This window comes from Akebia trifoliata, chromosome 3 (genome assembly GCF_017979445.1).
Source record: "Akebia trifoliata isolate Shusen 1 chromosome 3, ASM1797944v1, whole genome shotgun sequence".
Taxonomy (NCBI): domain Eukaryota; kingdom Viridiplantae; phylum Streptophyta; class Magnoliopsida; order Ranunculales; family Lardizabalaceae; genus Akebia; species Akebia trifoliata.
The window spans coordinates 4785496-4801472 of NC_141377.1; the positions used below are offsets into that span (position 1 = coordinate 4785496).

Genomic DNA, 15977 nt, shown 5'->3' on the forward strand with positions numbered 1-15977 from the left:
ACTTAGTATGGTTACTTTGGGAATGTACCTCTTTAAAAGAGGATTTAATGTTGGTGTTAACATGTGAGAATACCCTATGAAAAATGATATCCCATGAAATCATCATCTTTTACATGAATTAGAATGTTGGTTTAAGATTTTAGAAAAATTCCATGGATGGAGTTCCCTTGGATCTATAACCTTAATGCATGAATGCTTGACTGGAAACTTAATATTTCAACCCTACTAAAAAAGTTACACATTTCTTTATCATGACTAAACATGTGTAATGTGTGCATAGTGTACATTATGATGTATGAAAGATAAGTAGGTTAAAAAAAGACTTCAATCTCCATCTTTTTTGCCAAATCGTCTCAAGCATTTTATGCCCAAGGTTGATGTATAACCTACTCGGGATGAAGGAGGATTCTCCATTACATTCTAAAGATTTTCTAAAAAATTAAAATAAAGAGGGATAAAAGAAGAAGATGCAAGTGCTTAAAAGAAAACTAAATCCTAAACCACATTGTCCTTTGATTGTCTTAAGTAAAAGAACTTGAAGTTGAGAGTTTTGGTTAAGAGTTGAAGGTAAGAGATGAGTGATGGTTTTATTTAGAAATTTGAAGATTGAGAGATGATTAAAGGAGTTGAATATGAATTTTGGTAGAGTTTAAGATTGAGAGAAAGAGGCTTCAGAATATGAATTGCCAATAAAAATGAGACTATTTATAGAGTTTTTTGAGAACTTTTGAGGATAAAATGGTCCAATCCTAAAAACAAAGAGAATGTACATGAAGTTATGATTGTTTATTTTGAAATTTTCTATCTTTATGAAGGTTAAGGTAGAATTTGTGAGATGAAATCTTAAAAGCATTTTTGATATTTGATAAATAGGGGAGGGACATGTGTAAATATGAAGTGGTAGGTGAAAAATAGATTTGAGTTCTTTTATAAATAACCCAAGTAGACTTGAGTTCTCTTGTAAATACCTCAAAACTATATATATATATATATATATAGGGTCGTGTTCCTAAGACTCATATTGCGACTCACATTGCGACACACCGTTTTGTCTTATATGGGCAAAAATGTTTGGAATGAGCTGATTTTTTTGTGAGGATGATCTCTGTGATGAGGGGATCATCCTGGCAAAAAATCATCACATTCCAAAACTTCTAACCCCATCAAAATTGATTTACAAAAATTGGACGGTCTATAATTTTTCAACAAAAATTGGACGGTCTAGAAGTTTCATAATGAGCTGATTTTGGCAAGGATGATATCCTCACCATAGAGATCATCCTCACAAAAAATCAGCCCATTCCAAATATTTTTGCCCATATAAGACAAAACGGTGTGTCGCAATGTGAGTCGCAATATGAGTCTTCGGAACGCTGTTCATATATATATATATATATATATATATATATATTTGAAATGCCATAATAGGAGACTTCTATGCATGTACTTGAAGATTCCTACATTTTAGGGGTAGGATTAGAAGTTCTCTCAACTTTTGAGATTTTTACCAAAGACCAAAACATATTTTTTATTTGACATCACTTTTTTAGGAGGGTATTCTTGGATTTTCTCAAGAGAGTTGACTCTCCAATTAGGTTAGAGTATTATGTATTGAGACTTATGAAAGACCACTATGCGTCCTCTTTTGGAGGGAGGTATAAGACCATGAACTTAAAATGGGCTTGACATTGGATTTTGATTTTGGACTTAGTGTAGACACCCAAATTTGACCGGGCCCTCGATACAAAATGCCCCAAAAATCGAAAAAAATTGGAATAGGCTCCGAAGCCCAAACCTACAAAAATCCAATTAATTATGTCATTATTTTTCAATAAACGGCCCAAGGCTACTCACGTGGCCCATGGATCCAAACATCTCATCACCCTCTTACATTCTTAAACTCAACCCAATGCAAACCCAAACCCATCCTTATTCTACCCATTACCCAAGCCCATTCAATTCAACCCATTCAACCTAAACTCATTCTTATTCTACCCATTACCCAAGCCCATTCAACTCAACCCAACACATTACCCAAGCCCAACATCACAACCAATTACCCAATATCATCAAGGTATGGCACATGTCATCACCTCATCCCACCTCCTTCATCCAACCACCAATTCCCATCACCTTTATCTAAAAAATTAACTATCCCATCACTTTTTCTTTAAATATCATCTACCCACACCTCCAACTACACCTCTCCCCTAACCTATCATATCCATTCTCTCAAATCAAACACTTACAACCTACACCTCCCCCTAACCTACTACCATCACCCTCCTCTAATCTACCATTATCATTCCTTATAAAATCTACATTTACAATCTAAACCTACACCCCTTCTCTCAAATCAAACACTCATCATTTCCCATCAACTCATCTCAATCCTTCATTTCCACCCACTTTGACACATGGCATTATCTCCCTCACCCTCCTAAAATATCATCAACCACCCCCTTAAATTCTCCATTCTCTTAAAACAAACACCACTTAATCACAACCACCATCTTAAACACTCATCATCTCACCTCACCAAACTCTCCTCCCAAATGGGTTGGGTAGGATCCAAACCATTTGAGTCAAAACTCACATATTTAACCTCCTTACATAAATACCCTTCAATCCCCATCAATTTACACATACTCCTCTCTTAAACCTCACACCATTCTACCACTTCTCATCATTTCACCCAACTTTACCCCTCAAAATAACTTTCAAAATTCTATAAATACCCACTCATTCTCAACTCTCAATTCCTAATGAAAATTTGATAAAAAATCATCTAAAAAAGATAACTCTCTTCTCACTACTCTCAACCCTCAACTCACCTTACTACTCTCAACCATCAATTCTCAACTCTCAACTTTTTCTCAAGCAAACCAAGAAAAGAAAAAGAAACGCAACTTTGAATATCAAAGAATATCAAAATTAGATCAAGGTGGGTTGAACAAAAGAATACCCCTAAACTTTCCTCTTCTACTCACCCCCTTCTCTACACATTTGCACACACCACAATGTTCTAAATTACCAAAAGGCCCATTTTTCAATAATGGTTCCCTCAATGGTTGAACTAACATTAAAGCCCTTCATACTTGAGGGCACACATTGGCTCTTTTCGATTTTACTTTTATTTTTTTTATTTTAAAAGATCGAATCCGAAGTTATCACCTATGATGGATGGAGGAGGGTGCCTAACACCTTCCCTAAATGGACCCCCTTACCTTGAATCAAGGTTGGACCATGTACCATATTCATACGAGAGTCATCAAAATGTCAAAATGACATATTTTTTCAAAGAATACAACTTCGGGTGACCATTCACACCCATTTCCGAAAAATGAATGGTGGTGACTCCAAAACACCCCAAAGTGGAGGGATGTTCCAAAAAGTTGAAAATCCCATGTCCACACTTAGGTTATAGACTCGTAGTGATTTGGATTTAGATATTTGAACTAAGCTTGCAAATGAACTTGGTATTGGGTTAGGGTATGGATTCTAAATTGATTAATAAAAAGTGGATTCGGAATTAGGAAGTGAGTATGGAATTGGATTACAAATGGGTTATGGAATTGGATGGGATTGGATTAGGAATAAGATTTAGGCATGCAAATTAATATAAAATAATACATGTGTTTACGTATACATGAAAAAATGTGTCAAGTGACAATTATTATGCAATGTAGGTCCATTGAAAGGCTTTGTACCTTTAATTGAAACCAACTTAAGATTTTGAAATTTTAGATTTTTTAATGAATTCGTGCAAATTGGAGTGTCTACAATTAGAAAAATAGAATTTTACAAAAGCAACTATTAAGAAAAGTCTTAAAACCTAGGATTAATTTAAAAAAAAAATCTCTCACCTATCTTTTAAGTAAATATCCACGTCAAAAGCCCATCCTAAACTTTGCGAGTTTGTAACGCAAAACTTTGCCGACTTACGTCTTTTTGCGGGCTAAATTGACAACTGAACAAGTGGCATTTAGACGTCCCAGTAAAATTTTCCAATGCGGATAACATTTCAAATGACCAAAAAGCACTTAAAGTCCCTTAAAGAACAAACTCAATAATTCCAATATTAGGAGGGTGTTATAGTAATTTCATTAAAAGTCAAAACATTCTAGGGTTTGTTTGCTTGGATCTCCTGGTCCGTATTTCGGTGTTTCTATTTCGCCCTCTTATCAGTGTATTTTACTTAAAAACGAATGGTTCGCAAAAATAAGAAAAATAAAAATGAGTTATTTTAATCGGATCTGAGAAGAATAAAGATCGAATTCTTCAGATTTCGAGAAAATATCTTTTTTTGTTAGTTTAATTTGCAGACTCCGCCATGATTCTTCAAACCTCTGTACACACAGTTGGCATTCCAACCACCTTCACAACTCCTTCAAAACGTTCATTTCGCCATGTGATTCGAGCCAAAGGTGAGAATCTAAGAACAGAGTTGTAATTTCTCTTTAATTCAATCTCGAATGCTAAAAAAAACCCCAATTTTGTGTCTTTTATTAGTGTTTCTAATTGATAGTGTTCGAAGTTTCTTTAATTAGTTCTTTATTTCATGTAATTGTTTAGTTGTTGGTATTTATTGCTTTGCTAAGTAAAGAAGCTCTCCATTACAAAGGTGGGTGGCACTGACACAGAACAAGTTATTGGGATAAATTTGGGTTGTTAATAGGTGTTTCAGATCAAGAACGATTTGTTTGAAGGTTGGATGAATGAGACCAAAGTAAAATAAAAGATAGTTTGTTTGATGTTCTGCAATGGGTCTGTTTTCTAGGTATGACATGGCTGCACAGTCAGTAAAAGGGAGTGCTAAGGCGTAATGTGTTATTGGATGTGCTGCAGGTATTTAGTTAGTAGACGTGTTAGTCGGTCAGTAGTAATGGGTTGAGGAGTTGTAGTTATGATGTTAGTTCAGTGGGAGTAGTGGGAATAATTGAGAAGTGGTTTATGTGGCATAGAGTCTTGTATACTTGATGTATATAACTCTTGGATGAATGAAGAGTGGACACGACAGCTTGTTTTCAGATATGATCAAAGGAAGTTGACCCCCACAAATTGGTTGTTTTTATTTATTAAGAAAAAGATCCATTTCATGTTCTTTCTTGGAAATAGTAGAAAAAGGTTATGAAATCAAGGAACAAAAGTGGAGGAATGAAGTTTCACTAAAGAAATGAATATAGTGAAGAAGAATGGATGTACAAAGGCATTCCAGAAAGAACAAAAATATACAATAAAAAATTGAAAGGAGGAGCATTTAAGGGATATTTCAAAGCATGGTTTTATAAATTGTCCCAAACAGAGATTACTTGTCCAAGTGATCTTTGTCATGATCCCGTTTGTGTACCTACCTATGAGAGGGAAGTTGTTGAAATCGAGGGGTCGAAGTAGAGCCGTTCTATACATTGAATGGAATGGTAGGGGGAGTTGTGAGTTTAGTCCCACATCGACATGGTAGACGTTCAAAGACTTGGCTAAAATGGCAAGCTTGACCCTATCATATAAGAAGCATTTTAAAGCCATGCAGGGTAAGCCCAAAACAGACAATATCCTACTCGTGTGGGCTAGGGGCGCTACAAGTGGTATCAAAGTCGAGGATGACTCATTCTATTGGGTGGAGAGAATGTCACGATCCCACCGATGCGCCTACCAGGGACAAGAAAAGGGTTGTTGAGACCGACGGGTTGAAGTGGAGCCGTCTTTTACCCTGAATGGAATGACAGGGGGAATTGTGAGTTTAGTCCCACATCAAAGGGGTAGGTGTTCGGAGCCTGACTATAAGGGCAAGCTTGACCCTATCATGTAGGACGCGTTTTAAAGCCGTGTGGGGTAAAACCCAAAGAGGACAATATCCTACACGTGTGGGTCAGGGGCGCCACAATCTTGGTACCATTTATGAACGAGTGGGATTTTCAATGTGAATTGTCCTTCAAATCGATTTGTCCAAAATATGATATTACTAGTCCGATGTTTTGAAAATATGGGCCTAGTTAGTAAAACTCGCCTACTCATCCTTATTTATATATTGTTGATATTTTTTAATAATTTAAATATTATCTTAAATTTTTAATAGAAATATGATTGTGTGACTAGGAATCTTCTAATCCATTTATTTTATAAAAAGAATATAATTATTTTTGTATAAATATATATTAATAAATAATTATAAACCAACTTAAAAGGTTTATTTTGTCTGAGATGAGATGACTAGGGTGAGTCAACTTGATATCAGTGGGGGACAAGATGAGATGGAATACCGTGTTTTAAAACATGTTTTGTTTCAGAGACGGTGGCAAACTATTGGTTTTAATCTCATTATTTGAAATTGGAGATGAAAGCATAGCCCCTATCTTTTCTCACAGAGCAGTATGGGACCGACTTTTTCATGATAAAGTAATGCTTTTGGATGGTAACATCTTAATAAGATCTTAACAATAGAGCATGTTATATGTACTTGGTAGAAAGAAAATCTTGTCAAACATGTATATAATGTTGAAGAAGATGAAGGTTCGGTAGCTTATCTTCTTATTCGATGTGAATGCAACTCAAGATAATGTTTTGCAATATTTGAAGTTCATTGCCAAAGGCATGGTTTATTTTCTATTTCACCATATTTTGAAGGGTCTTGTATCATAAAAGAAAATTTTTGTGGGCTTTGGTTCCTTCTGGTTGTAGAGTGGAGTATGTGGAAGGCAATAAACAATAGCAATTATTATTATTATTATTTTTCTAGGTGAAGTTTTGGAAAATATTATAATTTGAATTCATCATATGGCCTCTGTTCTCGAGTTATTTGGTGATCGTTTTATGGATATTTTGAACAAGTTGGATTACTTACTCATTCTTTTTTGTCCTAAATACTGTTATGTGCTTTTTCGTTCTTTTAATTAAGTACACTCCATTGGCGTTACATTTTATTTTCACGGGGTCCTTGTAATTCTTTATTGATGCATGACGGTGAGGGAAGAAGAGGAGAAAAAAGGGTGTTTAGGGAAATTTGATTTGGGATTTGGAATTGGGTTAAGGATTTTGGCGACGGTAGGAAAAGGGTTTCCAAAATCCCAATTGACTATTGAGATGGAAAATACAAAGTTTTGTAAATTAAGATATTTTGGTTGGGGTTGGATAAGGGTTAAAGTAAAGGGAAAGGATTAAAGGTTGAGGTTTGTAAGTTTCAAGAATAAATAATCATGAATCATGAATCATGAATCAAGAATTCAATAAAGTTAATTGAAAATAATGAAAAGAAAAATAAAGATTAGAAAAAAAAAAAAAAAAAAAAGGGATAGAAAGATAGAACCTTAGAATCACACCAAGGGTTTCTTAGAATCACACCAAGAATGGTGGAGAACTCACTCCATGAAAGAAATTCATTCTTTATTCATCAAATTTTTCATTAAAAAAAATCATAATACAAACTATGTATAAAGAAATAAATTTAAGAACCCAAATAAAACTAAAATAACAAATAAATAACCTAATTTTCGTAATTTATTTTTCTTAAATTTCCAACCCTAATAAACTTAAATATTACTTATAAAAAAAATAAACTTAAATTTATAAACACATTTCTCGTCCAAAAAAGGAAAGAAATAAATAGTGTTTTTCATGCAATTGTAGAATGAGATTTGAAGTTATTTAAATTCATTTCTTGCAAGTGCAACAAAAATAGGTTACTCTTTTATGAATAAGGGAATGATAGAGCATATAATTTTCAGAAATACGGATCAACGTTGGCAGGATGACAAGGTTTACTTAATCTTGTTGGTTCTGAATTGTTAGTGATGGGGAACACATCTAACCTTTGTTACCAATTTATACTTCTTTTTTCTAGCTTGTAGATAATATTATGTTCTATAAATGCAATTATTATAACATGTTGTTATGTGATTTTTCCAGTGGAGCCTACTGAGAAATCTGTAGAAATAATGAGGAAGTTTTCAGAGCAGTACGCTCGTCGCTCAGGAACATATTTCTGTGTTGATAAAGGAGTCACCTCTGTTGTCATCAAGGTAGACATTTGTTGCATTCATGTATTTAGGCCATGTATCTGCTTAATATGAGTTTCCTTATGCTCTCGTTTCTCTGGGTATGTTTAGTTTATGTATGAGGAATGCTCCCTCATGCAAAGAGAAAGAAGGTATCTCCTAGCCATTTTCTTTGGACATCCTTATAAGGGTATTACTAATGGCAATACAAGGTGTTGTAAATTGCCAAAATTCCAAAACACCCTTACAAGAGTGCATGCCAAACAAAGAGGATTTTTCCTCTCATGCAAGGAAGGATAGCATTACACTTTGGTTATGCAATATCTCAATGGATCAATATATGCCCCAGTTTCTCCAAATATAGTTATCATTGTTGTCTTCGGAAATATCTTTTCAGTGGCTTTTTCGTCTTTTTAGTGAGTGTTGTGCTCTAGCAAAGATCCAATTTCTATTCCTTAAAACTAGCCTGGTGGGCATAGTTATGCAGAGTAGTTCACGGTGTTATTTGTCGTTGTTAAATATTTACTCAACTGTTACAATGATATCTTAAAAGACTAAATCATTGTTAATAGGGTCGTTTGAGCTGAATATCTTCACATTTTAATAGCATCTCATTTACCCTCTTGTTTCCTTGATTCCAAAGCTCTACACATAAATTTTCACCCGAGTCTATTGGTTTTGTCACTGAGTTTTATTGGGATCACACCTTGTTTGTTTCATTCATTAATCTCATCGAAAGTTCCAACTTGGCTAAGTTGATACGGCGCATGAAGTGTTGATGCCATGACTGGGGTTCAAAAACCCATTGAACCCATCTTCACTGTTGTTGATTACTAAACCTTGCTTTCCTAGCAAAAAACCCCACCTTTTACGCAAATTTTCATTTTAAGGCTCTTGGTTTTGAAGAGGAATACTCGTTAGGGTAGCACATTGGAGGAGGCTGCCCTCCCTTCCTTTTGTGGTCCATGTGCCACACATGCTTTGGGTTTGGGACCACCATTTGCTAGGCCTCACATAGCTGATGTCTTATGCCCAAATTTGACCAATCTGGTGTTTATAACTGGCCGATTTAATGGATTCTTTTGGAGGATCAGAAATCTATATAATAAAACACAACCCCACTTTATTGTCTTTCCTCTTCTTCTCCCCTTCCCTACAAACCCTTCAACTTTATCCCCCCTTTTAATAATATATACCCCTTCAACTTTATTGTCTTTCCTCTCCTCCCCCCCTTTTTGAATAGTACCCCTCAAACTTTACTATCTTCCCTCTTTTACCCGTTTGGGGGACCCAATACAAATCTTCCTGCCTGAATGATGAGCTTTCCATCAATGGGATTGATAACTTTGTAGAGTGTTGATACCACCTGTGTTCAAAACCTGTTGAGCCCGCTTTCACCCTTACCACTAACCCTTGCTTTCCTAGCAAAGTTAGAAAGATACAATTGAGAGGTGTAATTTGGCATAATGATGACTTTTACTCATCTAAATGAATAAATAAGGGTGACTTCGGAGTTCTCAAGTGGAACTGAACTTGTTGAAAGAAGAAAAGAATGGGATTGGATTGGGTGGATCTTAAAATTCTAAAAGGTTATATTACTTCATAAGTATTTTTGTATTTTCCATGTGTCTTATCAAAATTTCCCATCGACAGGGATTAGCTGACCATAAAGATTCGTTGGGAGCACCACTTTGCCCTTGTAGGTAAATATTTTTTTCTTGCTCTATTATGAAGAATTGTGCTCTCTTGCAAATTTTATCTGTTACAGAATCAATAATTGATTTTATTTTGTTTATAATTTCTGAAGCTAAAACCCAATTTTTTTTCCAGGCATTACGATGACAAAGCTGCTGAAGTAGGGCAGGGATTTTGGAACTGTCCCTGTGTTCCCATGAGGGAAAGGTACACATTGGTTTTTCACTCTAATTTGTGAATATTCTATAGTAATAGGTGATAAGCCTCATGGAGGGTCTCTATATACTTAGTCACTAAAACAATATGATGGAATATCGAAATTATTTACTTTACAGGCTGCTAATATTATTATCTTCTGCATGACAGGTTTTATTAATTAATTCAGTATTAACTATACTCTTATCCATTTGTGTTGTTTATTTAGAAATTAGAACAAGGAATGCTAGAATTTGACCTTTGTACCGAAATTTAACAGTGAAAGAAAATAATCTTGCATCAGAATAAAATCCAAATGGTCGAATTTATCTAATGATGGGTGTGGGTATGTGTTTCCGGTGTTTCTTGTATTAAAATCCAATGGTTGGATTTAACCTTGGGATAAGTTTCCCCCGAGACTTGTATTATCAGAACATGCATAAATCCTGGCTGTTGGATTTCATGTTTATATTGTCAAGGACCATATGTTTTTGCATGAATCATTTTCCATGAGTCTTCGGAACCTGACCCTATATATACATATATTATCCTCAACTAAATCCCTAATGTGGTCGACATTAGTTGCTAGTCTTCAAGGCCCCTCACTTGCAAGAATCCTAGGAGATAATGTTGAAAAATTGCCTTTCTATCTTAAGAGTCACTGGGAAGAAACTAAGATCTTCAACCCTAAATGAGAGCGTATGCCTTTCGCTAAGGTTGTTATTCAGCTTTGTTGGCAAGTTGTTGTACAGGTTGAGATATTGAGTCTTAAGATAGACGGAACTTGGGTTTTGCCCATGTTGTTGTATATGTAGTCAAATCTTTTGATGCTAGTGAACATTTTTCATTTTTTCGTGGGCAAGTGCAAGTTAACTATAATAATGTAGTTGAGAAAAATTAATGATCTCTATAGAGAGATCAAAGCCTAATGGTCACCACCTTGGCATGCTTTGAAAGGAAATATTCCTTCTGCCATGCATACATGGTGGCTTTTGAATCCGATGAGTTCACGAGTTGGATCTAGTTTTCTCAACCTATTCTCAGTTTTTCTTTATAAAAAAATATGGTGCTAAACTTTTCATGAAGGGGTTGCTGCGAGAGTAACAGGTTGACTATGACGAACCTTATTATGTCATCACATCAGCACCATTTGCTAATATTTTTTTTGCTTATCGTGAGTATCCCAACCCTTCGGGTGATACTAATCCCACGGTCACACGCACCGCCCCCTTGGAAAGTCCTTCATGCAACTGGTTGAGTCGAGGGTCAACTGGACTGGAGGGTGGCCCCAAGGAATTCATAGCTTCATGGGGTTTTGAACACTTGACCTACCCTTCCTGAGGAGCTTATCAAGGTTCGGCTTGTCACTAGGCCAACCCCTTGGAATAGCACCATTTGCTAATATAATGTGCTTAAGAAACGTTTCTACTGCTATGATGAAAGTGTGTCCATTGTAGTGGCTTGGCATTGGAACTTCTTTCCACATTTTTAAAGAAAATTGGTATGGCATAAGGATCTGAAATGGAGTGTACACAGTTTTTTTAGAGAGCTGCTATCAACCCACCAACTTTTACTTATAACACACCAATCCATATGTAAACAACTACTCAATCTCAAAAGGATTGGTGTGTTGTAAGTAATAGTTGGTGTGGCAATATAATTTCTATTTTTTCAATTGACTCCCTTTTCCTTGTTTTTACATATTTCTCTATGCATTTGTCTGTTCTCCTAGCATTTTAACACAGAGATTTAAAGCTCAAATCTGAGATCAGAGGATGATACAAGGCATCTTATAAAATTGGAATAAATGCTATTGTTTCCGGGTAAAGAAAGAGAGATTTTATTGCCACACCAACTTTTTCTAATGCCACCCCAATTCATATGTAAATCACCAAAGAATTAGCACACATCTTGGAGTAGTGTTAGCAAAAGTTGGTGTGGCAATAGAAGCTCTCTAAAAAAATGGTGTCAGGCTTCAGAAAACAACGAATAGAGCTTGGATTCAGCTCAAAATTGTCAGAATTGTACATTTATAGGTGTCTTATGCAAGTATCTGAATCATATGGATGCAAATTGTGTTTTTTCTTTCCCTTGTCGCTCTACTCAGTTGATTTAGTGGGTGTGTCTAAATTCAACATTCTATTGACAGGAAGGAATGCCACTGCATGCTTTTCCTCACACCCGATAATGATTTTGCTGGCCAAGATCAGGTAATCCCATTCTCTCCTTGTTTACCATCATCATTAAACCCTGTCTCAAAAACTTAGGGTCGGCTCATTTCTCTCCTGTTTTTAAAAAAATTATGAAAAGATGCATCTTTTCTGACACATTGAGCCCTGCAAGCTCGATATGGTGATTCACATGTTACAAGTTAGTCATTTGTTGAGGGAGGCGTGTGCCCAAAATGAAGTCGAACACAGGAAATTCTTGGATTCTTTTTTTGTTGGTTTTGTCTTTAGGGATGTGATCTTTAGCTGTTGGAGTGGCATTGTTACATACTTTTACCTTTTAACTCAATCAGATCTACTGTTAATGTTCTTCTGCTAGTTTACTCCATTTTCTCCTACTTCAGGTTAGTGTTGGTCATAACTTCATTCTGAAAGTTAGGGCTTAGACCCTAGCTCAGTTGGTTTGACACATTGCAGAACAACTTTGAGGTCGTGTGTTCATGTCCAGCTTTCCCATAAAAAAGAAAAACAGACAAACTTCATTCTGAAAGGACCCAAACCATCCAAGACAGTCTGACATAGAAGTGGCTTCGACTTAGTGCTTGTTCATTTGGACAAAAAATCAATCTCCACCTCTCTTGGACTCTCAAACGTGTGCAAGGTTATTGATGGGTCTTCATTCTTTTATGCATTCTATTGAGTACTGAACTCCAAAATGTTTTTCTACACAATATTGTCCTGTTTACACATTTTTGTTTATTTTCTTTTATTTATGAATTAGTAAGCAAAGAAAAAGAGTTCTGCCTGTGTAATGTTTCTTTTACAATACATTGCTGGTCCCAAGCTCGGATAAATGACTGGTTGCGTCAAGTTGGAGTACAGTGTAAAAACTTGATCAATCTCCTAACTAGAATTCCTTCCTTTTATTCAGTTTTAGACAGAATTTGTTCAGCTGACCCAAATTTTTGGAAGAAGCCTTCGATAATGTCAGATCTCTATCCAACTGTTATGAACCTATGAAATGTAACAATAAAACTTTAAACAACACTACTAGCTAACAAAATTTAACCGTCAAAAACTTGGGGAGAGACTTGAAGTGGGTGTCTTGGCTTCTTGGATCGTCCAACTGGAGACAAAAAGTCATCTAAATCTTAGACCGCTTGCCAAAATGAAAGAAGTGTAAAAAAAAAAAATGAAAGAAAATCCATCATTAAGCTACCGAAAACATGCTAAACCTTGCTTATGCTTCTTTTATATATAAAGTTGTTATATTAAGCATAGTCACCAAGTAAGGATATGGGTTTAAAACGGCAAGGGAAAACTTTGGAAAAAAATGGGAAAGAAATGAGAACAAACAGGGAAACTATGATAAATATAAAAAATAAAATATATATTAAAAATTATAAAAAAATGTAATACATATAATACATTAGACATTTATTCTAAGTTTCCAATATATTTTTGGGCAAAAATAAAAAAGAAAATATAAAAAAACACTTCTGAATATCTATGCATGATAACATGTTTACACACATAATTAGGTATTCTGTGATGCTAGAAAAAAGTTTAACCATCAACGAATCTTTTGAGCAAAATAAGACACTATTGAAATTTTTTTAAAATCATAACATCAAGACATTATTATCAAATCTCATATTAATCAACAACCATAAGGGTATAGAAATAAATCATAGGCTTATAAAAAATGGGGTTTTATTATTTTAAAAACACATGTTTAAAATGCAAAAGACGTGTTTAAAACATTAAAAAAAAAAAAAAAGAACAGTAAGAACATGTTTTTTTGTGTTGAAACATACGAGTTTTTTTTTTATTGTTTTAATCGTTGAAGTTTCAGAACATGTTTTAAACGGGCCTTTGAAAAAAAACTGTTTTTTTTGTTACTATGATATTAAGGCAATGGGAGAGTGCTGCAAAACATGAAGCTCATCGTTATGTACTTGTTTGATCACTACTTAGTACTGTTGTTGCTATTGGTTCATGATCTCACTTTTTTTTTTTTTTGCCACGCAGGCCATCTCCTTGGATGAAATCAGGGAATCAACAACAAATATGTGACCACATGTTGTATTAAATGCACTTGAATGATTCCTACTTGTATGTATGTTTATATCCTAATCACAGTCCAGGTCTTGAATTTTATCCAAGTTTTCACTTTTTTTTGGGTACCAACTACGTAAGGTTATACAAGGAAGAGAATGGGGGAAACAATGGTGTCCAATATCAAAACACCAAATGTTGTTAAAAATACATGATTATCAAGCAAATGATTTGACCTTCCAAGTAGTTAATGTTGGCTGCTAATCACTAATAATGTGAGGACCCACTTGGGATCTGGAGATCTCAGCAGATGATGTTAAGGTCCCCGACTAGCCGATAAACGAGAATCAACTAGTTTAGTTTTGATCTGGGTAGGCGCGTAATAGTTGTCTCCTGGACCGATGTCCTCCCCTTACCCCCAACTCCCAATAGTCTGCCCGTCATCAGCCCTACCCTACCATCTCCAATATTTGCTCGTTATCACCCCCCCACCATCAATATAGTTTCCATCGAAGGGCTGTTTCATTTCATGGCTTATTCACAAACCAAGCCTTGATAAGTTCCGCAGGAAGGGTAGGTCAAGTGTTTGAAACCCACGAAGCTATGAATTCCTTGGGGCCACCCTCAACGGTCTGGTTGACTCTTGACTCAATCAGTTGCACTCAGGACTTTTTGAGGGAGCGGTGCATGTGACCATGGCATCAGTCCACACGAAATATGGGGATACCCACAATAAGAAAAAAATAAATAAATGTCGATCAAAAAGATTGATTATTTGGTGACGAACAATTGGTTTTTAAAGTAATATCACAGCATCAACGTTATCTAAGATGCTTCGTTTGGGGTAGGTTGGTCTTTTTACTCGAGTTAAAAAAACATCTTTGATTAAAAGTTCACAAAGAAAGACAATAAAGTTTAAAAATTCGGTCTAGAGTAAAAACCCCAACAACATGAGAAGAAAAGAGAGGAGGGTATCATGGTTTCAAAACTCTGTTTGATGTCTCGTCTCATCCATGGAAGATGGAGGACGAGATAGTCCATTAAACTCGGTTTATATTGATTGATTAACACATATTTAAATCAAAATAGTTATAATTTTTTAATAAAATAAGATAAATTAATAAATGTGTGGTAATAAAATCCTGTTTTATTGAGATAATAAATATTTAAAATTAAATAATTATTATTATTTTAATTAAAATCTACAAAATCCCATTGACTCAGTTGAAATTTTCAAAATATCATCTGAGACATCTCGTTTACCTCACGAGATGATGTGAATGTTGAAACACAATGTGAATCCGTATCATTGATGAATGAGACCGAGATTAAAATCATAGAGGATATAGAGAATCCAATACCATTGTCAACTTTCAAACACTAATTTCGATGGCAAAAGCAAAGCAAAGCAAATGTTAGGAGACACTTTTGAAGTTTTAGTGGATGCCTTCTTTAGGAGAGAATGACAAAAGGAGGTGAAAAACAAAACATACTTTGTTATTTGAAGCCTCCCATTCTTCATTGAAATAAAGATGAAAACATGGAGTTTGAAAATTAGAGCCCAAAAGTGGCCATATCTCTAAATTTATCAACCACAAAGTGTACGATGTTGTCCCACTTTAATGATAGTTGGTCAGATCTAGTATGGATCATACATGGACGATAGTTAGATCCAACGGTTCACTTAGACAGATGGAACTACATAGAGAATCATAATTTTAAAATGCATCGAGTTGAGTCCACTTTACTCGCTAATTTGATGGTTCTTTCAAAATATAAGTTATTTTGGCCTAAATGGCATGAGAGTGTAATTGTTAGGGTTTGTACTCATTTTATTTTTTCCACTTTTTACGAGAATTTGAGTTGTAGG

At 35.1% G+C, this 15977-nt stretch overlaps 1 protein-coding gene across 1 annotated transcript; it reads left to right on the forward strand.

Moving 5' to 3' along the window:
• Positions 1-4187: 4187 nt before the first annotated feature.
• LOC147405664 (ferredoxin thioredoxin reductase catalytic beta chain family protein) lies at positions 4188-14209 on the forward strand. Its single transcript, XM_086433451.1, has 6 exons — positions 4188-4427; positions 7903-8015; positions 9645-9694; positions 9822-9893; positions 12031-12091; positions 14081-14209. The coding sequence occupies exons 1-6, from the start codon at positions 4334-4336 to the stop codon at positions 14123-14125; spliced, it is 435 nt and encodes a 144-aa protein (XP_086289577.1). The 5' UTR covers positions 4188-4333; the 3' UTR covers positions 14126-14209.
• Positions 14210-15977: the final 1768 nt, after the last annotated feature.